Source organism: Pelecanus crispus, chromosome 2, assembly GCF_030463565.1.
Source record: "Pelecanus crispus isolate bPelCri1 chromosome 2, bPelCri1.pri, whole genome shotgun sequence".
Lineage (NCBI taxonomy): Eukaryota > Metazoa > Chordata > Aves > Pelecaniformes > Pelecanidae > Pelecanus > Pelecanus crispus.
This window is the reverse complement of record NC_134644.1, coordinates 136,127,309-136,152,393: the sequence shown is the minus strand read 5'-3', so window position 1 is coordinate 136,152,393 and position 25,085 is coordinate 136,127,309. Positions and strand designations below refer to the sequence as shown.

General features: G+C 36.9%; 1 protein-coding gene across 2 annotated transcripts in view; it reads left to right on the top strand.

The window, feature by feature from the left end:
• The window catches only part of PDE7A (phosphodiesterase 7A), a 76,494-nt gene that overhangs the window by 47,291 nt on the left and 4,118 nt on the right, over positions 1-25,085 (top strand). For both annotated transcript variants that reach the window (XM_075705473.1, XM_075705474.1), the window contains exons 3-9: positions 945-1,028; positions 13,921-14,072; positions 16,661-16,724; positions 19,034-19,129; positions 22,252-22,352; positions 24,199-24,330; positions 24,660-24,751. In XM_075705473.1, the coding sequence (XP_075561588.1) occupies positions 945-1,028; positions 13,921-14,072; positions 16,661-16,724; positions 19,034-19,129; positions 22,252-22,352; positions 24,199-24,330; positions 24,660-24,751 (721 nt within the window). The remainder of the gene's footprint in view (positions 1-944; positions 1,029-13,920; positions 14,073-16,660; positions 16,725-19,033; positions 19,130-22,251; positions 22,353-24,198; positions 24,331-24,659; positions 24,752-25,085) is intronic.

The following is a 25,085-nucleotide window of genomic DNA, read 5'->3' as shown; positions in this document are numbered from 1 at the left end:
CCTTGTGTTAAATACTTAGTTTTGATTCATATGAAAATCGATGTGTTTGAGGAGAGGAAAATACTGCACTTGAAGGATTTTTCATAATTAGAAAATAGAACATTTTCACATCTTAAATTTCACTTTTTTTGTTAGGACTTGAGGAGGGGAACACTATTGCATCCTCAAACTGAATTTGATCCTCAAAGGTTTGCCCAAATTTGTAATTGCTAAAGGATTTTAAGTGAAAGCTTTTAATCTGGGTGAACTACTTACATTAATGCTTACAAATACCTAATGAAAGAATACTGATCAGCTTTCAGTTGGTAAAATGTGTAAGTAGAAATCAACTAGCATGCTAAAGATTCAGGTTGAAGCTAATTGCAGTGCAAAATAGTTTGATAAAATTTTAATACTGAGTTTTGGTATTTTAATAGGCTCTTGTGTAATATTCAAACAGCTGAGCACAAGTAAGTAAATGCTAGTGGGAAAATATTCTATTATGTAATATAAAGCCATATTGTAACTAGCTTACTTGCTAAAAGCTACCATTTCTAGAAGCTGAATCTTTTTTGTATTATACAAAATGTTATCGTTTTATGTGTGTTACTGAGGAACAAATCAACTTGTAATGTTCTTGTTTCCTGTCGTATTAAGGTGCATTTTTGCCATACTGGTGTAGCAAGCTGTTCTTAATTTCATCTGAATGCTTATCACACGCTTCTGGCAACGTATGCTTAGGCAGGAGAGATTTTGACAAGAAAGCATGCGATTGCATGTTTAACAAGTCTTCAAACTTTGTTTTGAATTTCACCTTTAAAACAAAAAGCATTGAAGTAGGCCTATTGTTTGAATAACCCTCCTCCATTAAGTACATGAATCTTTACCCCTCCAGGCTATGTTCATTTGCATTTTATCTCTGCCACTCTTCCACACTTTTATTTCACTCTTGACCCTGTTTCTAGGAGATGTGCGAGTAAGAAGTCGGGCAGGATTTGAAACAGAGAGAAGAGGTTCTCATCCATACATTGATTTCCGTATTTTTCACTGTAAGTATTTAAAAGCAGATAAATGACAAATAAACAAAGGCTTCCATTAATTTTAACAACTGAGCCTCTAAAAATAAAGTTAGCTTATATAGCAAGACCATTTTTTATACTACTTAGGAAAATCTTTCATGCTACTTTATTACCAAAAATAGAAGATGAAAATCTTCACTGCTAAATTTTTGTTTTTAAAAATATAGTTTAAACTCGTTGAATTTAGACCTGAATCCCTACGGAAATGAAGACTATTCATTATCTTGTATACAGCTACTGATGTGTGTGCTGAGTTCTTACTTGGCAGACACAACCAGTTGAGAAAAATACTTTACTGCTTTTATAAAGCAGCAGAAGGGCCTGGTCCAGGATGATGTTTGAAGAGAATTACAGTAGATGTCAATATTCTTGACTTCATCATAATCAATTAACATTACCTTTACTCAAACATGTAGCTAGGGCATAAATTTTTTTGGACATGGACAAATCTTAAATAAAGATTGAAGTGTTATAAGAGAATAGCAGACTAATTTTTTTTGATTATGTGTTTTAGGAACCTTTTTTCTCAGAAGTGTTACAAGGACAGTATTTTCATATAGTTTCACTTTTTTCTCTACATCTATATTGTTATAACTAAATATGTCAGTAGTTGTAATACAAAAGCTTCAATAACCACCAAACCAATATGCAGCAAAAGTACAGGGGATTTCAGTCTTAATTAAATTATGCCAATAATATTAATGTATTAAGTGTCATAAAGTATCTATACGAACATTGTATCAGCACAATTCCCAGTATTCTGAATGCAATGGAGAGATTTAGAAAAACTTATTTCATGGTAACAAGTGTGGTTGTTGTAATTACCTTATTAATAAAAATGAGTGGCAGAAACTGTTCTAATTAATATTCTGATCTTAACTGAAGTTACTCTTTCTAAAAGTAGATCACTACTTACATTTAAAGCTCTTAAACTCAAAGTTTCATTCAAAAGTTAGTATCATAAAATAGGTGAGAAAACAAAGTTTGAAGAGTATGCTATATTGATTTTTTTTCAATAAAGAGGATAAGATTTCTCTCTCAATTCCTGATAATTCTATTGAGTATAATAAAAATTCTCTGTAGAAATAGCATGCGGTTTATTAATTACATAACTGTCTTTTTATATATATGTGGCATTTCATACTGATATGGGAAAATACTAACAGAAGTATTAAAAGAACTACCTGTTAAAAGGCAGTCACGTATGATATTATTGCTTTTGTCAAATTAACTGTATTTTCTGTGGTTCTCATCACACTGTTTCTTTCCATCCTGATGATTGTGCATCAGACAGATAGATCATGACTAATCAGGAAAAGGATTTTCACACCCTTTCTTCTTGCCCCTACTTGTTCAGGCACAGGTACCAACTTTTATCAGCATCAACTGTGGTGTCTGACAGCAAAGAATGTTGCTAGGAGGCCCAAAAAATTCTTTGGCTGTAACTTCCCTCTCGAGTCAGCTGCTGTGGCAGTTTTCAGGGTTGCCGTATTATGGTCACATCTTTTTGCACGACCGGATTGTGGCCTGTTGCAGCGTTGCTCTTTGACTTCAGACTCCTGCTACGTTGTGGAGTTTCTTTCAAAGTCAGTAAGGAATTCAGCCCCATCTCTTGCCATACCACTAGATTATCTATTAATTTACATAATTATTTTTAAAAAATCAGTAGAATGTTTTCTTGTTCTCTGCAATGCTAATTGAGTCCTGATCAGCGTTTCCTTAATTGTTTTAGTATCCTACTATCAGACTGTGGGTAGAGGCAAGTTGTGGGAATCAGACTTAACCTCATTTTTAGCATATTCTCCCCACCCTCCCCCGGTAACTCCAGAAGGATTTTGCCCCATAGAGCTACATGGCTGAAAATTCTTCACCCATATGAGCAATAGGCATGTGAGAGGAGCCAGCCGGCTCTTCTTTGCTTGGGGCAAAAACCGGACTGAAAAGGGTCTCTTCTGCAGCTGAAGCAGGCTGAACCATCTGAATGCTGGCTTCCCCCCCGCCCCTCCCAGCTGCATACTGAACATCAGTAATGCATGGATATGCTTCCTTCAGGGTGTTTGTAAAGTTTCACTGTAACTTTCTTCTACTATCTACTAACCTTACTCTGGTTCTAAATATTTTGCAATGATCGTTGCTTACCTGTTTTGCAGTTACTGGCTGTCATTCACAGTGTGGAAGCGTTATTGCCATTTTGTATTTTGCTTAGCTAACTTTTGTTTAGCGTTGTTTTCTTTTTCTGTCAGTGATGTTTTGTGAAGAAGTTGAATGTCTTTCAGGAAGTCCAGCTAATAATCTGCTGACCACTTCTCTTTTTCCAGTATTTTATTAATAGGCTCTTAACCCAATATTTTATTGGTAGGTTTGAAGAGTACTGAATTTTAAATGCATTACTCTATTTTCAGGAAGCTACTGTTTGGGGGTTTTTTTAATAATAATTTCTGTTTCATAACATTATTTTTACTTGCAACTTCAACTACTGTTACCAAAGTAAAGTTTGTTAGCATTTAGTTCTTAAGACCACTTCTGTTTCTTCTTAAGGATTATAAGCTCAGTGTCTGCATCTTCATCCCAGAGTTCTGTAATTTGCACACGAATATTCAAGTTTCTAAATTGGCTAGAAGTATTCTCAAGGGTAACTTCTTTCTAGGAAATTCCATTTTTAAATGATTGTTGGAAAAATGTCTTTTTTGTTGCTAGAGATGGTGGTATAGGAGTCATATCTGAGGATTAGTAAATGCAGGATTTGACTGATAAAGTTGTTTGGGTGGTAGTTTTCCTTCTATATTATGTGTTATTCCAGAAGTCACATTTTTATAGTGATTTCAATAAACAAATTTTTGTCTCAACAAGATTGCTTCCTGATGAATGGAGAAAGTCAGGATTGTATTCTTCATGTTGGTTGGTAACTGGTTAGCATCGGGACATCAATTAGCAGTTTTTCTGTTATTGTGGTCTGTTGATTACGTCTGTGTGGGACCATGGGCATAAACTCAAGTTAGCTGCTAAAAGCTGCCATTTCTGGAGAGGAGAGAGCAGCTACATGACTTTCTTGCTCAGAAGTAAATTTCTACCTTAAGTATAATGGTCTGTTTTTATTCAGTGGATGTACATATTTCACAGTTGCATGGTAAATTGCGTACGCTTGAATATTTTAATGAGTTGAAATAGAGCACTGGATCTGCTTGTCACTCCTCGGGTAACAAGGAGGGAGTTTGGCAGTTTACTGTCTGCAACCCAGCATGTACTGTTTGGTTGTCAGGGAAGTTATTGAAAAAATGATTGCAGTGGTTATAACCACTCTTGCTCTCTGCTGGTTTACAAGTAGACTACAGTTAACATGATTACTTTTTTTTTTTACATTACTCAAGACATCATGATAGTTCAGTCTGCAATATTGACAGAATATGTTGATAAAAGCTAATGCAAAACAAAACCTTTAGTAGAAGAATTGGTAAATGACAGTATAAAAATATTTCCTTTTTCAGAAATAGCAAACCAGCAATAAAATTTTAGATTTTGTTTGCTTGCTATTGAGAGGTTGTCAATAATGTCTGTTGTTTTTTGTACGCATGTATCTGTGTGTATATGTATACACACACACTCTTAAGAAACTTTGTGCATGCTAGAAAATCCTCACATACATGAACAAAAGAATATATAATGTACTTCAATCACTGTTTCCCCTGAAAAAAAACAATCGGCAAATGTGCTCAGTGATGCGTACAGTATGTTATAGCAAGGAAGTGAAGCCGAAATGCATAAAGTGCATCAAAGAAGCCAAAGTGAATAATTAAGGTAACAGCAAAAATATTGGGAAGTGTCAGATACAACTTAAATTAATGCTTTCAAACTTTCTTTTTAGGAAAGGGTTGTTGGATATAGTCTGGAGAAACCGGATAAAAACCAAGCACTTCAGTTTTGTGAAAGGAAACATTTTTTCTTCTTGCTTTCCCTGTTGTATCTGCACCAGAATAGATAAGATCTTGTCAAAAGGTTTTTGGAATTCTCTTGTGCCACTGTAGTCCGAGCATGCTTCTATGGGGAGATGGTGATGTTGTGAACACATGTGGCTCTATTTTGTGTTTTATAGATAACCAAGTATGTCACATCTGTGAGTTAAAATATCTTAGGAAGAAGAAAGGGGTTTTTTGAGTTAATCAGTATGTGTCTGTAAACGTTTAGGAATGACTCAATTTTGAATCAAATTGATGCTTGCATAAGGTACAGTGCTTCACACAGGAAAGAAAACATGATGGGAATTTAAGACTCAGTTGAGACTTAGATGGTTCTTCTCTTTTGTTGTATAGGGAGTCTTTTTAGCAGGGAAGGGAAAGAAAGGAAGAGTTTAGGTGACTTATAGGTGATGGATAAATCTAATTCTTTTTCTTAAGAGTGCGCATATGAAGAGATTACGGAGTTTATCTTTGGTATACAACTTTCAGACTGTTTACTTGGAAGTTGCAGTTCGTGGAACTTTGCCAGATCTCAAAGTAGCGTATAAAAAGATGTCAGTTGCAAACAGTAGATGCTGTTTCAAACTTTCCAGTTTTTTGCTCACAAATCATTGGAAAAAGTTTACCTTGGACAGTGAATTTAGACTTCCCTTTGGTGAGAGGCCAGAAGTCAAAGAAGGGAGAAGAGTTCAAATCCAAATTGATTGCCTCAAACAGTTTGGGAAATCTTTGTGTAACAGCACCTGATCATGCTTTTGACAATACTATCTAGAGGTTGAGACAGAATGAGCATAGTCCAGATGAAGCTGAATGCCCTTTATTTCAAGAAAATAGAGGCATTATGTAGCTGAATCTGGTTAAGAGTAATTGTCTGTCTCGCTCAACGGTCTACTGTGAAGAAGGGTGAGTTTCACAATGAATAAAGTCATGCAAGAATATTTCTGTGTGGTCATAGGTTGAATGAAATATTTGTTTCCCTGTGAAAATACCAGCACTGAGGAGTGAAAAGCTTGTACTCAAGAGATTTCTCTAAAAGCTGCCTTTCTGTGAAGGATGCATTCTGAAATTGTCATCTAATTATTCACAATCCAGATTATCCAAATAAATTGTTTTCCTCACTGTGAGAGAAATGTTGACTTTGGTTTAGTGTGGAGAATGCAGCCACACAAGTAGAAGTCACAGAAAATGTCCTAAATACAGCTTTGTCCAAAAGAAAACAGTGAAGATAAACTTGAATTGAAAAAATGAGCTTGAAGTGAGCTTGGTTAAGGGAGATTTCAGGGTAAAAGCTTCCAATTGAGAATACAGGACAGATTTCCCCCGCCCCCCCCCCCCCCCCGCCATTGCTATCCTAGATTGTTGTTTTACCTACAATTTCTTCTTTTCAAGTTTCTGTAAAACAGTATGTCTGCTCTGGAGTCTTGCACTGGTACAGCTCACTCAGTGTTTTATTGCTGAGGTAAGTTTGACCTTAGACTACACAACCACATTCTATTTTTTTTTTCTTTTGAACCTCTCCAATGTGTTCCTTCTCCAAGTAGCTTATTTTGAAAGGCCTTTTTTTTTTTTTTTTTTTCTTTTTAATGCTGGACAGTTTGGCATAAAGTATGTGAGAAGTCTTTTGTTTTTATCTCTGCTCTGTTTGACTTTTGTATCAACAGTCATACAGATTCTCCAGGGATATTCTTTTTCTGTCAACCACAATGTGTTACTTTTGAATTCTTCTTTCATTTCTGGGGGTGAAAAATAGCCAAAATGGATTACTTGATGGTTCTGTCATTCCATTGCCATAGAACTGAAGATTTCTAGAACACCAAAGAACAGTGTTTTCTTGGAAGACATCAAGAAAAGGATTTGGTGATGGTCTGGAATATATTATCCTTCTTTTGGGAAAAGAGTTGAACTATTGTATGCCATGCACTTGTTCTTCAAGAGCATCAGGATCTTGATTAACACAGCATAACCCATCTTTGTAAGGGATATATGTGTATTCTGATGGTACTCCTCTAAATACTTCACTTCAGTGAGGTTTGTTAGTTCACACTACGCTGTTGAGCTACAGATTTGCCTTGCCTAGTGGGTAGATTTGGGTAAAAAAAAAAAAGTAGTACACAACTGCAGGATTGCTGGGGTTATGATTCAGTAAATTGGTAGGGAAAGAATATGCCTTGTATATACTGTTTTCTAGTCCTAAGATAACTGCAAGATGTTATGTAGTCCACCACTGGAATAGCATTGTTCAATTTACTTGATTTTGTATCCTTCCTGAGGTGCTTCCAGAAATATTAAGAGGAACCAAAATTCAAGAGTTACATGTGTAGAATCCTTTAGATACCTTTTCACAGTGTTTTCTTCACACTTTTGCTGCTGTGTAATGGCTTACAGTGCCATTGGAGAATTGGTATTTAATTCATACTGAAGTAGTATGATCCCTGCACTTTGAGTAATTTCTTTCAAATTAGCTCTGCTTTGAGCAGAGAATTGGACCAAAGGACTTTCAGAAGTCTCTTCTGTCCCTTCCAGCCTAAATTATTGTACTGTTCTGTGGCTCTATACTTTGCTAAGGCAGTATTTCATTCTGTAAGATCCTTCAGGAATAGATTTAGCTTTGGTGGTGATGCCTCGCAGTTGGCCTCCATCAGGGAGGATCTGTTGAAAACTACCAGAGTTTTTATTAGAGTTGTGGTACTACTAGAGTTTCTTGAAACTTAACAAATTCCGATTCCACTCAGAAGACACTTGCAAAGCCATGTCTATTTAACTAATCCTTAACCCACAGCATATTTTCTGGTGATCATTATTATTTGGGAAAAAAAAAAGTGTGAATGTGTATATAACTACCTATATATGTTACATTAAAACCAAAACAGTCTGGCTTAATTTTTTTCTTTTAAGCAGAAGAGGGGGTATAGTGCCCTACAGTGATGCTAAGCAGGGCTTCAGAGTGGTTCTAAGGAAGACAGGAAGTATAATAAGGTAATTTAGACACCAGTAGTCTTTATACGTAACTTTAAAATCCATGCTGAAATTCATACCTTCCAAATAAAGTCATAGTTTTATATAAAACTTCGGTACCGAATGTCTTAAAAGTACTTTGAAATGCAAATCATGACTGGAAAACTTAGACGAGCTAAATAACAGGACTTAAAATATTTTTTCTTTAAATGTGCACAGATCTAATATAATCCTTTTCTTAATGGTTTGATGGGAACAGATGAGAAATTAGAATGCTTATGGGTCCCTCTAGTGGTGTGAAATGCTAGATAATACTTTCAAATTATTCATAAACAGAAAATTATTTGTATCCTGGAAGGCCTTAGAAATATGGTTATAATTGGTATGTGAAACTGAATATTTCTTTCAAACGTATATATTTACAGGTAGTGGAAACTTTCAGATATGTCAGGTTTGGTGATAGTATCTGCTATGTAAAAATGATAAATGTGTATGTAGGTTTAATACAGAAAAATTGTGAGAGATTACTTCCATGAAAAGAAGAGATTTCCGTGAATGTTTTATGAAAAAACCCTCCTCTGGTGGACCTACACACCTCATACTTCAGGTTTCATGTTCAAACATAAGAAAGATCCATCCTATCAAGTATTTTTTTAAATTCCTTTTCCTGTTAGTGGCAGTGATACTCGAGATCCTCAGTTAGAATCATAGAATGCAGTTAAGCTCTTTCTATTGGTAGTAGCAAAAATGCAATGATTTTTAACATGGATAATTTCCTATTTACCTTTTGGGCTGTAGCAGGGAAGAAATGGAAGTATAGTTCTTACACTGGATAGCCTTGTTTCGACCAGGACCCCCTCAGAGGCTGTGAGTCTTTATCTTTGCATTAAAACAAAGTTGAAGCATTTTGCTAGGATGTAAAGGTTTCTATTAATAACAACTTAAACCAAATCATAATTCAGTTGTCATTCTTCCTTTTGTTGTCTGTCCTTACTCTATGAAAGATGCAAAAATTCTGAGAATAAATATATTGGTATATTATGATTTTGTAAGTGATTGTCACTTGTCTTTACTTTGTATTTTTATTTCAGCATGAGAAAAATATTTAATATCCCTGTGAAATGTGATAAAATTTTTTTTTTTAGGTTTTCATGAAGTACAGCACTTAAAAGATTGGGAGTGGGATGAGAGATTAAAATAAGTGTCTTGGAATACAGATGAAATCTGTTGCATGAAGAAAAAATTATTTTCTTGCTGTATATGCATAACATTAGGAAAATAACTGATGTTAGTAAACAGAATTTTGCCTTTTTTCTTCAGAGAAAGGCATTTTTTTAATTATACCAGCATCAAGATGCTTAGAAACAAGAGTATAATAATTTTAATAAAAATATAAGTTGGAAGTAATAAATACTTTGGGTGATATTCTAACTTAAAGAAGGGCATGAAGAGTTAAGGGAACAAGAATGTCATAGGAGAGCTGCTGTTGACAAGGCACAAAGGCCTACAATTTCAGTCTTTGGTTCCTTGCATCGAAGGCAGTTCTGAATGCTGTAGCTTCCTTCTTAACATTCCCAACGTCCTGACTTTGCTTTCATTCTGTTCCAGTTCTCAAGACTGTAAATGTCATATACATTTATTATTTTCTTATTCTAATTTGTCCTTAAACTGCTCTTACCTCTTAAGAGCAAATGGTCACTATTGGATATTAGAAAAGCATTTAGCACACTGTAAGCTCTAAATGAAATGAAGGATGTCTGGGCTGGGAGGAGGGATGTTTTTGCAGCATGCTTTTTCTTGAGCAAATGTAATGCACTCTTCACTCTTCACCTTCTTGCCATTATAAATATGTTATTGAACCTTTCTGTGCTAGGGTCTCTGAAATTAGCATCTCATTTCGTGACTCATGATAGAAGAGGGTAGGCTGACATTGTCTTATTAATAATGCATATAAAGGGAATGAGTTTTCTGCTTGTGCCAGGAGGGAAATAACCCAAGTTTCCATTGCACAACTGTATCGCTCAGTTTACCAGTCCTTCCTATGAAATTGTCTTTGCCGGTCTGCCAGAACCACAAAGCGTTTGATTTTTGTATCCTTCATAAGAATTTATCTGTGAGGAAAAGGAAACTGCAACCATGGATGCTATCAGTGTTCCTGCAGCTGAAGAACCTGTCTTTTTTTTTTTTTTTTAACCCTGCCCCCCACCTTCCTTGAAAGCTAGCTATTTTCTTTTTCAGCCTCCCTTTTAAATTAATTACCTGTCAAACCTCCACATCTGACTCACCTATTCTGAATTGTCCCATAGCAAATCTTTAGCTATTAAAGAGAGAGCAATTTACTTTTTGGGTTGGTATAGCCCCCCTGAATTAGGTGTTCTGGAACTGCAGAGGGATGGCAGGGCTCAAAATCTCTTCTCTCATTTGGAAGTTATTCTGATTATTCCAGATCTAAATGATGGGATGTTTGGTCAAGCTGTTATTACCCAACTTGGGCTATACCTGTGGACTAAATACTAGTTCAAAGGGATGTGCAAAGCCCTGCCCTGGGGAGGACCACCCCTGGGCACCAGCACAGGCTGGGGGCTGACCAGCTGGAAAGCAGCTTTGTGGAGAAGGAGCCAGGGGTCCTGATGGACACCAGGTTGGATGTGAACCAGCACTGTGCCCTTGTGGCAAAAGGCGGCTAGTGGTATCCTGGGCTGCATTTAGGAGTATTGCTAGCGGGTGGAGGGAGGGAGGTGATCCTGCCCCTCTACTCAGCACTACTGAGGCCACACCTTGAGTACTGTGGCCAGGTCTGGGCTCCCCAGTACCCAAGCGAGATGGACATGCTGGAGAGGGTCCAACAGAGGGTCAGGAAGATGATTAAGGGGCTGATGATGAAAGGCTGAGAGAGCTGGGACTGTTCAGCCTGGAGATGAGAAGGCTCAGGGGGGAATCTTATCAATGTATACAAGTAGCTGAAGGAAGGGTGCAGAAAGGATGGAACCGGGCTTTTTCTAGTGGTGCCCAGTGCCAGGGCCAGAAGCAGTGGGCACAAGCTGAAACACAGGAGGTCCCCTCTGAGTATCAGGAAACACTTTTTCCACTGTGAGGGTGACCGAGCCCTGGCACAGGTTGCCCAGAGAGGTTGTGGAGTCACCATCCTTGGAGATATTCAAAAGCTGCCTGGACGTGGTCCTGGGCAATGTGGTCTAGGTGGCCCTGCCTGAGTAGAGGAGTTTGACCAGGTGACTTACAGAGGTCCTTTCCTACCTCAGCTGTTCTGTGATTCTGTAAATGCAGCACTGCTGCAAGGAAAGCTGGAATGAAGTAGGCTTTGTTGTTTGTTTGAGTTATATCAGCTGGAGCAGTGTTCTTTTCTCTCTCTCTTTTTTTTCCTTTACTCTTTTTTTAAATAAGGGGGAGAAAAAGTAGGATTAACATGTAAGAGTATTGGTTTATGAACTACACAAACTGATGATAAATTAGAGAGTTTAAAAATATTTTTAAGATGTATGTCTCAATAGCATATTGCAAAGTAAAGAGTAATGACTGTTCAGCTTCACAGAAAACTGAGTAATTCATTTGCCTCTGTACCCACATCATCATCATCAGAAAAAATACTGAAGCAAAAATATGTGCAACCCCCTCCAAATGACTTACGAACACAAATGTAGGTTGAGCGCAGGCCTATACTGCCAAATTATCACATTTCTGTGTTCTGTTGTGCGCTTTGCTGGCAAAAGCTGTTGTTTTACGTGTGTTACCTACATCATACTGTTCTGCTAAAAATTAATGGGTGGCATCTGTGACAGTGAGAGTTATTTGCAGCATGACAACAAAAGTAGGTTTCTGTTAACTAAAGATATGTAAAAGACTACTTTGATCAAGAAAACTATCTGTACTTCCAGAAGAGTGCTGATTTCTCCTACTTAAAATACTTCATTCTACTGAGATTTAGTGAAGTTCATGGATTTTGCATGTGACTTTGTGGACATTTTACATCACTTCATGTCCTAAATATTTTTGTATTATTTTATTTCAAACCTAATGACTTCTGTTCTGAAATTTGGCTTTTAAGGGACTGGATCGGAATTGAAGGGGAAAAGCTTCTTACCTGAAAACTATGCTCCTTTAATGGGAGCAGATGTGTTGCTCCCTGCTTCTCTGTTCTGCAGGCTGGCAGTGCTCAGACTGTAACCTCATATTAAGAAATGTGATTAGAAATATTGGTAGAGTAATAGAGCATGACAGAATCTATTTATTTGCCTGCTGTACATGTGAATGTTGCTTTATAAGCACCTTTATCATATGTAGTACACCTGTTTATGGAACTGGGATATATATATATATATATATGTACTAATGTCTCCAGAGGAACTGCCCTTGGCCTTAATTATGACTTGAAGAAAAATATTTCATGTGAAGTTGTCTGTGTTAGCCCTTTGAAACTGATGGGAACTTCAGTATCTTGATGAAGTGTTTCAGGCATGACTGAAAGAATATTCCAGTTTTGTCAATTTAATCTCTGTTAGCGCAGACTGTTGATGTGAAATGCTGCTGCATTTGATTAGATACTGTATGTTCATGCAATTGTCAGTTCGGTTCAGGGGCATTTTATTAGTGTAGATTGGAAATTAGTATATTAATAAGTTAATGTAGAACAGAAGGTACATTGGAACTTCTGCAGGGAGAAGAATTTATACGGATGAAGATTTTTTTCTTATGTAGAATTCAACAGCTTTCACTAGAAATCACTGAGGTTTTATTTGAGGTTGTTAAGGCCACACCTTCCCCTACAATATTTTAGACTGACTTGAAGAATAAAAATTGTACCTGCTTCACCAATTTCTAATATGCCTTGTTCTTGGAAGGGCAAGAGGTCTGTACTACAAAGTTGGGCTCATGTTGGTTTTGAGGATATGCATTTTTGGAAAAGAGCATGTTTGCATTGACTTCCTTAATACCTTTTTTCTTTTTTTTTTTTTTAAACATAAGTCATTTGAGGCAGAATGAGGGAATATCAAGATTATTGACTGTTGGTTATATAAAACTAGTGTTGGGGGTGCTGTTGGGAGTACTGCTGACAAGAAAGTAAAGGCCAAGTTTGGCCTTAAATATTTCAGAATGAAAATAATCTGGCCCGTTGCAAAGAAACTGTAACTGTGTGTAGTTTGATCTTCAGGTTTCTAAAACAGTTCAAGCGTATCAAGTGGAATTGAACATAAGCTAGCATCAGTCATTTGAATAGCTAAACCAGTTAACCTAATAAAAGTAAAGAAAAATATTTAGATTAATCTTTGCAAACAGACTAAAACAATTTTCTGTAGTGCTTTCACTGTACTGGGAAAGGGAATTACATATGTTGTTAAAGTAAACATAGTGCTTGCTTGACAGAGGAGAGGTTCTGAGCATAATTACCTGCAAAAGCACCAAAATCACTTGAGTGTGTTTAAAACTTCAACAGTAAAGTTAAAGAGAATTTCTGAGCTTTCAAATCTGTGTAGAAGTTATTTGTATGTGTTCAAAACCTACTCTTAACTCCTGTATCAACACAGAATTACTGATACTCCTTGCTGGTGTGCATATCTTGTGTGATTTGCTAGGGACACGGATTGGATGTGTATACATGAGAGCAGTTTTCCAAAAAGAACTTGTTTGGAATATTGTGTGTGTTTTTACACAATTGCAATAATATTTTTGTCCTTTCAGTAACAGAGTTCCTTAAAAAGATAAGTTTCAGCTATGATTTAAATATTTGTTTTTCTTTACAGGATGCTTACATAGAGAACTTTCTTTTCTAAGCCATGGCTCTGTACTTCCTATTAATAAAAATCTCTGTGGCTGAAACATTTGATACACCAATTAAAAAAAAAAACAAACTGCAGCGCCTTTGTTGTACCAAAGTTCCCTGAACAATCTTTTATGTAAAGTTTTATTAGAGAGAGTATTTATTTTCTTGTTTTTTGTAGCAAATTCTGAAATCGAGGTGTCTGTGTCTGCGAGAAATGTGAGAAGGTTGCTTAGTTTCCAGCGATACCTGAGATCTTCCCGTTTTTTCCGTGGTATCACTGTTCCAAATTCTTCAAACATTTTAGATGAAGATTATAATGGACAAGCAAAGGTTGGTTGCTTACTTTTTTTTTAAAGTTTGTTTTTAAAAATGTTTGTTAGTATCTAGCTGTATCTTATGTTAAGAGATAGTGCAGCCGAATACAAATTTTAATCATGTGGTTTTTTTGTGTGTGTGTATATATGTCTATATCTTAATAAAAAGTCCAGCCAAAATTACCTGGTTTCTAAAAAAATCCTTCACCTCCCAGAAGTTTACTGTGATGATTCTTAGAGCTTATATGGCTAGCAGTTTTTTTAATAACTCTAGTGAATGGAGGATGCACTGTAATAACTGAAGAAAAAGTGAAGAAAGAAAATGTAACTATTTAAGAAAGGTAATGGAGCAATTCGGACAACTATTCCCCCCCCCCCCCCCCCACCTTTTCCTTTTTAGTCTAACCTCATTGCTGAACATCTGGAAGAGTGACTAACTACTACTGAAAACTCAATTAAATGCATAAATGGATTTATCGGAAGATTATTATGCCAAACTGACTTTTCCTTCGGTAGGCAATTCTTCTAGAAAAGAAAAGTGTGATAAATCTAATATACCTGTGCTGCAGTAAAGCATACTGAGAAGACGGGCAGTACTAAAAGAATAGTTAGTTGGATGAAGGGCTAGTGAGTTGGGGACAGAATATGGATAGAGCTGAAGGGGAATGAGCAGGCAAAGTTTACAGGTTATTCAAGATCCCAAAGGCTGTGTTGTCTTAATGACTGTGTGTAAAGCTTCTTGTTTGTAACCTTGACACAGAAAAGGAGTACGCTTGTAATGCAGTGGATCCATATGGCACATAATCAGGCTGCAGTGTAGGAAGAACATGATAACCTGAAGGGTGGATTTAAAAAGATGTGTGTTTAATTAAACAGCAGAAAGAGCTTGTTAATGCTGTTTGTTTCTTCTGGCAGCTGAGTTTTTTAGTGGCTGGTGGAGAAAAGCTAGAACATAGTAATTGGATCATGAAACAGCTCTACCAATCTAATGAGAATAGGAGAAGGCAAATATCCATTGTAAAACATGCTGGGCAGGTATTTCTGATAGAGGTAGGGAGTGACTGCTGAGCTCTGCTGAGGCCTCGAGTGCTGTTTGCTGTTCTTGTTCATCCCTGTTGCTGGAAGAACAACAAGGCCAAGTGCTGGTTCCTGCACTTGGATCACAACAACCCCATGCAGCGCTACAGGCTTGGGGAAGAGTGGCTGGAAAGCTGCCTGGCCAAAAAGGACCTGGGGGTGTTGGTAGACAGCCAGCTGAACATGAGCCAGCAGTGTGCCCAGGTGGCCAAGAGGGCCAACAGCATCCTGGCTTGTATCAGGAATAGTGTGGCCAGCAGGAGCAGGGAGGTGATTGTCCCCCCCTGTAGTTGGCGCTGGTGAGGCCGCAGCTGGAATACTGTGCCCAGTTTTGGGCCCCTCAGTACAAGAAAGACATTGAGGTGCTGGAGCGTGTTCAGAGAAGGGCAACAAGGCTGGTGAAGGGTCTGGAGCACAGGCCTTATGAGGAGCGGCTGAGGGAACTGGGGTTGTTTACTGTGGAGAAGAGGAGGCTGGGGGGAGACCTTATTGCTCTCTACAACTACCTGAAAGGAGGTTGTAGTGAGGTGGTTGTTGGTCTCTTCTCCCAAGTAGTTAGCGATAGGACGAGAAGAAATGGGCTCAAGCTGTGCCAGGGGAGGTTTAGACTGGATATTAGGAAAAATTTCTTCACTGAAAGAGTAGTCAAGCATTGGAAGAGGCTGCCCAGAGAGGTGGTGGAGTCCCCATCCCTGGAAGTGTTCAAAAACCGGGTATACGTGGCACTTGGAGACATGGTGTAGTGGGCATGGTGGTGTTGGGTTGATGATTGGAATGATGATCTTAGAGGCCCTTTCCAGTCTTAATGATTCCTAGTTTTTACTTTCATTATAAACAATCTAGCCACCAAGGCAGGAGGCGTGGGGTTGCTACACTACCCTTAATTGGTTTAGTGGTGGACTTGGTAATGTTAGGTTAACAGTTGGACTGGATGATCTTAAAGGTCTTTTCCAACTGAAGTGATTCTATGATAAGAACAGTTCATGTGGAGCAACTGTGAAGAAGTGCTAGTTCAGTGAGGTGGAAAGTCAAAAGCCAGTTTCTTAAAAAAGAAATTAAAAGCTTGGCTCATATGTCTAGCAAAGCATCTAGATATTATTTCTCTTCTGTAAACAACAGAGAAAAGAGAGAAACTGAGGTGAAGGACTACACAAAGCTTAACTACTAGCTCATTGCAAAACTTAGAAGTGGAAGAAGTCTGAACACAGACTTATTCTGTCCTACTGTGTCTGGTTTTAACCTAATTGTTTTAAATTTTACTTCTTTTAAGAAATTGACTAAAGGATGAAGGGAAAATCTCAAGCCAGTACTGTCAAGACACTTCCTGTATTTCAGTTTTTCAATTTGCAACATGTATTTAAAAGATTTCCAGTTATCAGACAAATTTAATTGTTATTTTAATACTGTTTTTTGTATATAGCAATCCTGAGAATTGCATCAGTCTCTGAAATCTTAAATACTCTTCTGGGCTATGGGAAGATAGGCATGTGCTGAGAAAAAAGTGACAGCTTTTGTGTTTTCTTTCAGTGTATGCTGGAGAAGGTTGGAAATTGGAATTTTGATATTTTTCTTTTTGATAGACTGACAAATGGTGAGTTTACTTTTGCTATTTCATTTGTGTTTTATCTCTTAGCATAACCATTGCTGTTACGTTGTGGTATGTGATTGCTTGTTCGCTAAAAAGCACAAATTTCATCAAGTAGTACTTTTGATTTAATAGTCTTTAATCTAAATCCTAGTTTGCCTGGTCACTCTTTTAAAATACTGTTACTGTCAGTACTGATAATAATAATGGATTTGTAGAAGAGGCCCTTCTTGTACTTAGTAGGTTGCTGTTCTCTCTTAGTAATTTGAAGTAGTAATTTGATATAAATTAACAAATGCTTTTGCTAACTTAGTCTTTTTTTTTTTAATTATGGAATGCTGGTAATTTATATGGTTGTGTCCAAGAGGTCATTTATATTGAACAAGTATTTTTCTGATAAATTTAATGTTAGATAGAATAGTTCTATTACTTTACAGTACAATAAGAAGGCATGTTGGTATGAATGCATTATAATTACGACATAGAATACCTAGAGAATTAAGAGTTGAGCAGACAGAAGCTGTTGTATGCATAGCTTGCGCAAAATACAAAAAGGAAGAGAATGGTATGGTTAGTTTAGCGCACCCATTGCAAATAGCGGTAGGAACTACAGAAGTAGTGGGTTAAAAAAATCAAATAAAGTATTGTTTAAGTTATGGACAGACAGTTAGAAAAGATAGCTGTAAACATGCTAGAAAGGAGGAAGGAGGGCTGCTGCAGTGGGTATGATGAAGTTATGTATTATAATCACAGCAATGGAAGGTGAGTTTTGAATAGAATGGAAGGAGGAGATGAGTGAGTCCAGCATCACGGTGATGTTTGTGCCAGCATGGGAAGCAAATGGAGGGCAGCTCTTGCAGGTTTTACATCAGTCAAATGGAGTTTAAAGTTGGTAGAAAGAAACAGAAATGAAGTTCAGAAAGGAAAACATGGCACCAAAAGATAACTTGCTCTCCTGTTCTCTTGAAGGGATGCTTGGTTTAACCTACTGTAAAAGCAGTATTCTCACAGTTTGATTTAATACAGAAATGGATATAAAAAATGAAAACAGTGAGGATTTTTACAAATAAAATGTTTATATAGATAGATAAACTTGAGACTAGTTAACAATGAAAAAAAGCTATGTGTGCAAGTTAACCTGTTGTAAGCATAGCTTATATCAGAGTAGTTTATCAGATGGGAGTAATCGGATGTCATCGTTTTTATGAGGTCTTCTCTACCTTTTAAATATGCTTTTTTCAAATACATTTTCGGTACTACCTGTACAGCTTCTATTGTGGAAGCCTTTCTATACCATCCTCTTTGCATCCTAATTTAGTCATTTTAGGAGGACATTTTGAACAGGCAGTCTTGTTCTTGAAAGTTTGTAAGGGGAGAACGCTGTATGTAAAACTCTACTTAAATGAACTGCCCTGGACGAGCCTGCAAGAAACAAGCTACTCAGTAAATGTTGTTCGAAGAATTGTGTATCTTATTGCAATAAAGTGGTGTGCACACGCAAGTACTTCAAGCCTAGTAGTAAGCTAGATTTGGTAAAAATTTTCTTCCTTTTGTACCTCAGTTTCTGTCTGTGCTAGGTTAATTCCTGCTAAATGAAGATTGTCAGAGTCAATGTACCAAAATTAAGTTATCTGTCACTATATATTGTTTGCAGAGTAAATAAGCAAGCTACTTCAAGTAAACAGTTAAGAGCTATTTCTCTGTCTCTTACAGTTTTACTTGTTTTACCACTGCAAGTGATTGTAATATTATAGCTATGAGTAGGCGAAGTATATTGTAAGCTTGTAATAGTATCCATTTCCTAGAGAAACTTAAAACTTTTTCTTTGAGTTCTTGGTGAAATAAGGAGTAGTTTAGCAAAATGCATGATGAAAATGAGTGATAGCGTATGTACAATGTACACTAATTGATAGCGTTGGTTAGCTTTTTCCTTTCCTTTTTGTATTTGGTTTTAAACCCTATGTCTGTTTATAAAAATCATGATGCAACATACTACAAAGTTGAATACCGTTGTAACAGGTTTGCACATTCAAACCTGTTGCTTTTTTAGTGTTCGGTAACATTTTCCTCTTATCAGCTGACAGTGGACAATTGGTGAATGCATTATAATTGTGCAAAGACACTGGTGATTACTAGAGGAGATAGCTAATGGAATCTTGTCATGCAGTAAGATTTAAGTATTTTATCATAAATTGACGTAGAGAAATTTGCTTGTATAATTTTTGTGACCAATTTGTTTGAAATAATACATGACTTATGAAAGAGTCACTGATTTCACGGCTTCCAATGAATTAGTATTTTCATCTTGTTTTTAGGAAACAGTCTAGTCAGCTTAACCTTTCATCTGTTTAATCTTCATGGACTAATTGAACACTTCCAGTTAGATACGATGAAACTTCGTAGATTTTTGGGTAAATACAGCTTTTTATTATGATGAATATTGCTGTTTATCCGCCTTATTATACCTTAACTGAAGTGCTGGTTATAGTTTAGCAATAAGGTTTGAAGAGTACTGATGCAGTCCAGATTGTGCAGTGATTTAAATTATACTGATTTGAGACAATCTCTCAAAGTTTCTATGAGTATAGAACCCTCCATGTTAAATCCAAGCAAGTATTACCAAGTTTAGTAGTTGTAGCAGATGCTGTGTTGTATTTATTAAATCTAAATAATCAGGAATATATGTGACATTGTGTGACATTTTTATTGGGAAAGGCTAGACAGCTCCTTTCATTTGTTTTGAATTTCAGTTCTCTCTTAATCTTAATTTCCAAAGTTCATGATACAGTTTCCTAACTGTATTGAATATGCCAGCTAGGCTGTATTTAATGGTGCCAATTTGATGCTGTCTCTGGCTTGCTCAAACTTTCCTACAAATAAGCACTGTACTGTGTGGGCATACTTTCTCCATAGACAGAGTGCAAGACAATTTTACTTGAATGTTTGGGCCTGCGGCAGTGGAATGCTTCAACAGAAATAATCGTAAATATGATCTAGAATATTCAAACCAAGTGGTACTTTCACTTGACAGCTGAAAGAGCTGTCTTTCTGCATCCCCATACCATAGACACAAACACTGGTGTGAGACTTCCTTCCTTTGGGTCTTCCGTGACAGTACCTTTTATTTAATTTTGTGGAGTGGGATGCTTTTTTTTTAAACTAAGCAGCAGAAACAAGTTTCTGGTCCCTTTTAGCTGGCTTTCACAGTTTCAAAGAAAACAATTTTGTGGTTACAAAGTTTGTCATTTAACAGAGAAGAAATCACATTTAGAAGACTTTTCTCCCCTTTCAAATAAGGGAATGTTTTTGTTTTCATCATTCAGTTCTCTTTCAGCTGTAAAAAATTTCCATTCTGTCTTGCATTTCATGGTGTTTTAAAGTGGACTCAGTTCCTTCCAGTTTCAAAAAAGTAGATCAGATGACCTTGAGGACTGATATATTGGAATGTGAAGAAAATGATTATATAAATCTCATCTTATAAATCTCATGAATACGTGTTGTAACTGAGTGTGTTTGTCTTTCTCATCTTGGTTAATTCTTAGTTAGTTGAGATTTAGCAAAAGACAGTACTTGAAATGAAACGCCAGTTAGGAATGACTGGATTAGTTAAATGGTTATCAAAAGACAAGAATAGTCTTAACTACCTATGACTACTCAAAACCATCAGTCACTAAAATGAGATTAGACTTGGAAGAAGGCAAAATATTATTCTAGCTTTGAAATTCACCACTTTCCAATTTTCGTTAATGCCTTCTACTTAATAGCAGTAAGAAAATAATTTCTTAGCTCTGTCCTAGCCCATCTGTCCAATCAAGGAACCTTTCTTCCAAATACAGCTTCTTAGCATGAACCCAATTCATTCTTTTTGCTACCTTTTATACCCTAGTCCAAAGTAATCTGAAGATCAAATTCCAGAAGACTAGGACAGCTCAAGTGGTCTGTAATGCTACACAAAATTCACTTTGAGAACTTACTGTAATCTTTTTAAGGAGAGAAATCTGATTTTAGTCCTCAGAAGGATCTCAACATTTTATTTTCGTGTGTGTGTATATATATAAAAACCGTACATATATGTGTGTGTATATATATTTGTTTATACGCATACACAGTCTTTCTGTGATTTCCAAAGGTTACTTGGAGATCTGTCTCCTCCTACTGTGTGTTTTCAAGTTCTTATTTCACACCCAAACAGGGGGAAAGAAAATCCAAAGTACTATGTCCCTGGAAACATAGGGTTGTTGTGCAATTCTAGTTCTGGCAAACCATGATCAAAATACTGTCCTAGGTCTGCTCTATTAAAATAAGTAAGTTAAGAAAATTGCAGACGTCAGGTAGCTGGACCAGCCTATGAAGCCACAAAAAATTGAGGAGTAAGCCCGGGACATCATCATCTATCTACTGGATGTGAGGAACAGGTGAAAGGGATTTCTACTGCAGCTTAATAGAGCCCAAAAATGCTTATTTTCGTTATTTTCCATATGAGGTGTCAGCTATGCATTGAGTACTATTGAGATTACACAATGGTTACAGTATTTTGACTTTTCATGTGCCACAGCTCTTCACAAATACCATGGCAGTCATGCTCTAACATTAGTCACAATTACATGGAGGGTACTGGCTTGTAAACTGAGTAGGAAAAGAGGTCCTGGGCATGTTTGTTTGAATGGGACTGACAGACTGTTGTCAGTCAGGAAAATGTTCTTTTGAGTTTTGCTTGAAAGAGCTGATGTGTCATATCAGGCAAAAATTTTAAAATATAGTTTGATTGATCTTCTCCACCTCCATCCTTTTTAACTTAATAGTTCTTTTACTCTATGTACTCAAGCTAATGTGGATGTCCTTTAAAGTATTCTACCTATAAAGTTTAAATACAGCCAGGAAGATGGAGGAGAGAGGAGGAAAGCAAGGAAGGAGTTCAATAGGGAATATGAAATCTAGGAGTGGTTAGTCAGACCGTCATCTAAATGAGATTGTTTTCTAAATTGCATACAGGCTTAAATTTGCCTGAGTACAAGTATGAGAAGATGCCTAAACTATGTAGAGGTGGCTTCCCATGACCACTCTCCTGAAGGGGAAAGAAAAGCACTACATATGACAGGAAAGCAGTGCCTAATTTCTCTGATACTGTCTGTTTTCAAGGCATGATATGAAGTCATCCTGATGCTTTGGTAAATAGTATCATCTTCATTTTATATTCCAGGTTGCCTCAACACTCAGACAGGGTAGATTGTCAAAAGAAGCCTTTCCTAGGAAGTTCTCAAAGTATCTCAGATTATGTATTGATTTCAAGTTGTTTAATTTTTGCTCTGAGATGACTTTACATGTAGTTGATTTCCTTTAGAAAATACTGTTCCTTCACATAAAAATCTTTTATACCTGGGTCTTGGTTCAACTGACGATTTATTGACTTTGACGCTTTTATGTGTGTGCAACTTGTGATATTGCATATTTCTGTGCCTAACAAGGACATATAAAATGGTACTTGAAAAATTGCTATTTTATTTAAATTTGGATATTTGTTATTTTCCTGCAGTTATGGTTCAAGAAGATTATCACAGTCAAAACCCTTATCATAATGCAGTTCATGCTGCTGATGTGACTCAGGCCATGCACTGTTACTTAAAAGAGCCCAAGGTAAGGGAGACTTCTCACTTTTACATCACCTGTACATACAAAATACATGTCTTTGTGTGTGTGCATATAAATGGTTTGTGTGCACATATATACGTGTATATGCACACACTTTTTATTTAAAACAAACCAACCCCAAAACCCAACAAAAACCACTTTTTGAACACAAAAAGGTGGGGGAAGAATCTCCACGTTGCTGAGGCAGTAGGTTCACACTTAGCAGTAATCTTTTCTTTTTTCCCCTGTTCTGAGCTGGCATTGTCCTTTTGTGTGACTTCATGTTGAACCAGAGTAGGGAATTGATTAAGATTGCAGCTGTTGAATGTAGTGCTGTGCCCCAAGACATTTACATAGAATCACAGCCTGAATCAGAGCTGGCAGTAATAAACCTGTGTGTTCATGGTTTCAGGTGGGTTTTTTGTTTGTTGGTTTTTTTCCTCCAGAAACTACTGCTACCCTTGCTTTACTCATCTTTGTTAACGAATAGTATGCTGCTGCTAGAGACACCTTGTAGCAAGACATCAGGAGTTCTCTTTGGCTTTGCTTTCTAAAAAAGGGCAGTGTGACAGATCTTAGAGCTGAGCCAGTTGAGTGTTTTGTTTCTTACTACTTGGACTGCTGGAGGTGTGCTGTAAGTGATATCTTAGACAATTTCAGGGCTAAATCCTGTTCTTTTGTATTAAATTGAAAAGTGTAGTGCTCTCTAGCCAGGTGAGAGTTGTCTACCTTGATGCAGATTCCCACCAATCTGGTATTCTCTTGAATAGCATAGCTCTTTATTCTGCTTCTGAGGTAAAAAAGTTCAACTAAGTTCTGGCTCCATGGGTGTGTTTCAGAGGCTCTTTGCCCACTCCTCCCACTCGGTTTCTCAGTGCTGCTCTCAGATCAATTGTTGGTGCACTGAGCCAAATCAGAGCTGATACATGATGAGCTTTTTTTATGGCATGCAGTTTGGAAGCTCTGAGCAATTTTTATTTAATACTTGTGATGGAAGTTTTGTAATGCTTCGGATACAAGTATAGACTTTGTATTTTTAGTAATACATACAGTTACTGGTTCTGTTGCACCAAAGTACGTTACAAACATGTGAGGCACGATAGATGGCAAATGCAACAGGGAATATAAACTTCTGTCCTTGCAGGGTGTTTGCTGCATTTCACTTTTGGGCAGGCAGAACTGTCCTCTCTGTTTTAGTGCAAGTAGACTTTTTACTGAGTTTAACTCACAGACCTCCCAACCAGAAGTAGTAACAGCTATGAACAGTGAAAATAAGTCCGTGCAGTTTCCTGCTGAGTTAATCAGCATGCACGTACTTCTTGAAAATACTTATTTTTGGCAGATTTTTCTCCTTTGGTTCTTTTCCTGGTAGACTTTGCGTAAGAGTAGAAATCCATTCTGAACAGTTGTAAAGTCTTCCAGAGCATTAGTTTCTTCATTTTAAGATGAAAGGCTTTTATGTCTTTTAAAATATACCCTGTATTTAAAGCGGAATTGACACATACAGACAGACTTGGTAAATGAGATGGCTGCTTTTACAGGATCTGGTTAGAAACAGCACTTTGTTACCAACCAGAAAGTAGCATTTTGTGTGCCAGCATTTGTTAAGACTGAACCTTCCCATTCAGAGAGAATAATGGTTAAACCGTTGTTGAAATTTTGTAGCTTTTGGGGGGGGGAAATACTGTGAAAAGTCAGTCGAATATTAGTTTTGCTTTATTAAAATTTTGTCTGAGTTTCTATTGCCTTTTAATTACTAAAAAAAAGAAAAACAAATGTGACACCCAGATGCTTTTTCTAAGGGCATACTTGCGTTGCTAACAGAATTACATTTGTTGTTGTTATCTTACAGCTTTCCAAATCTTTAACTCCATGGGATGTTCTGCTCAGTTTAATAGCAGCTGCCACACATGATTTGGATCACCCAGGTGTTAACCAACCCTTCCTAATTAAAACAAACCATTACTTAGCAACTTTATATAAGGTAAGGACAGAATTGGTTGTTTTGTTAAAATCAGGTTTGGAGAATGCCTGACGAGTACAAAAAAGGAGTATAAATTGTGATGTGTTTAGCTAGTGGTAGGTTTGAATCCAGACATTGTTTCCATGTCACTGGGATAAAAAAATGTGCAAGCTAACAGTATTCAGGATGTGTGAGTTCTAACCTCCTTGGGGAAAAAAAAAAAAAAGAAAAAAAAGAAAACCACCACCCCTAAAACCCAACAAAACTGTCTGGTACCGCTCTTGGTATATAGCTCTTCAGTTTAAGAAAAAGTCATTGGTTCACACCTGTAATACCCTTTTCATTCACAGAATACCTCAGTATTGGAGAACCATCACTGGAGATCAGCAGTGGGGTTGCTGAGAGAGTCTGGTTTATTTGCACATATGTCATTAGAAAACAGGTATGTTTATACAAAATAGTATAGATTAGTTTAAGATGTAAGCAAGCTGTCACTTAAGTAAGATAGCTTTGAAAAATAAGCTAAATTATTGCACGGCAGTTCTGAATACAAAACGTAGATTGTGATCTATTTTAAGAATTCCTAGATACCGTGCTGTTGGAGTAGAGCAGTTCATGGTGCAATGTGATATTCGGAAAATAACATTTACTGCGAGAACACTGAAGGAGTGTATTCATATAGTCAAGCACCTGTTTAGATTAAACTTGGCAGTCTTTTCTTGTTCTGCCACCACAACTGTAGTTTAAAATAGACCCTTTTCACCTACTTTAACAAG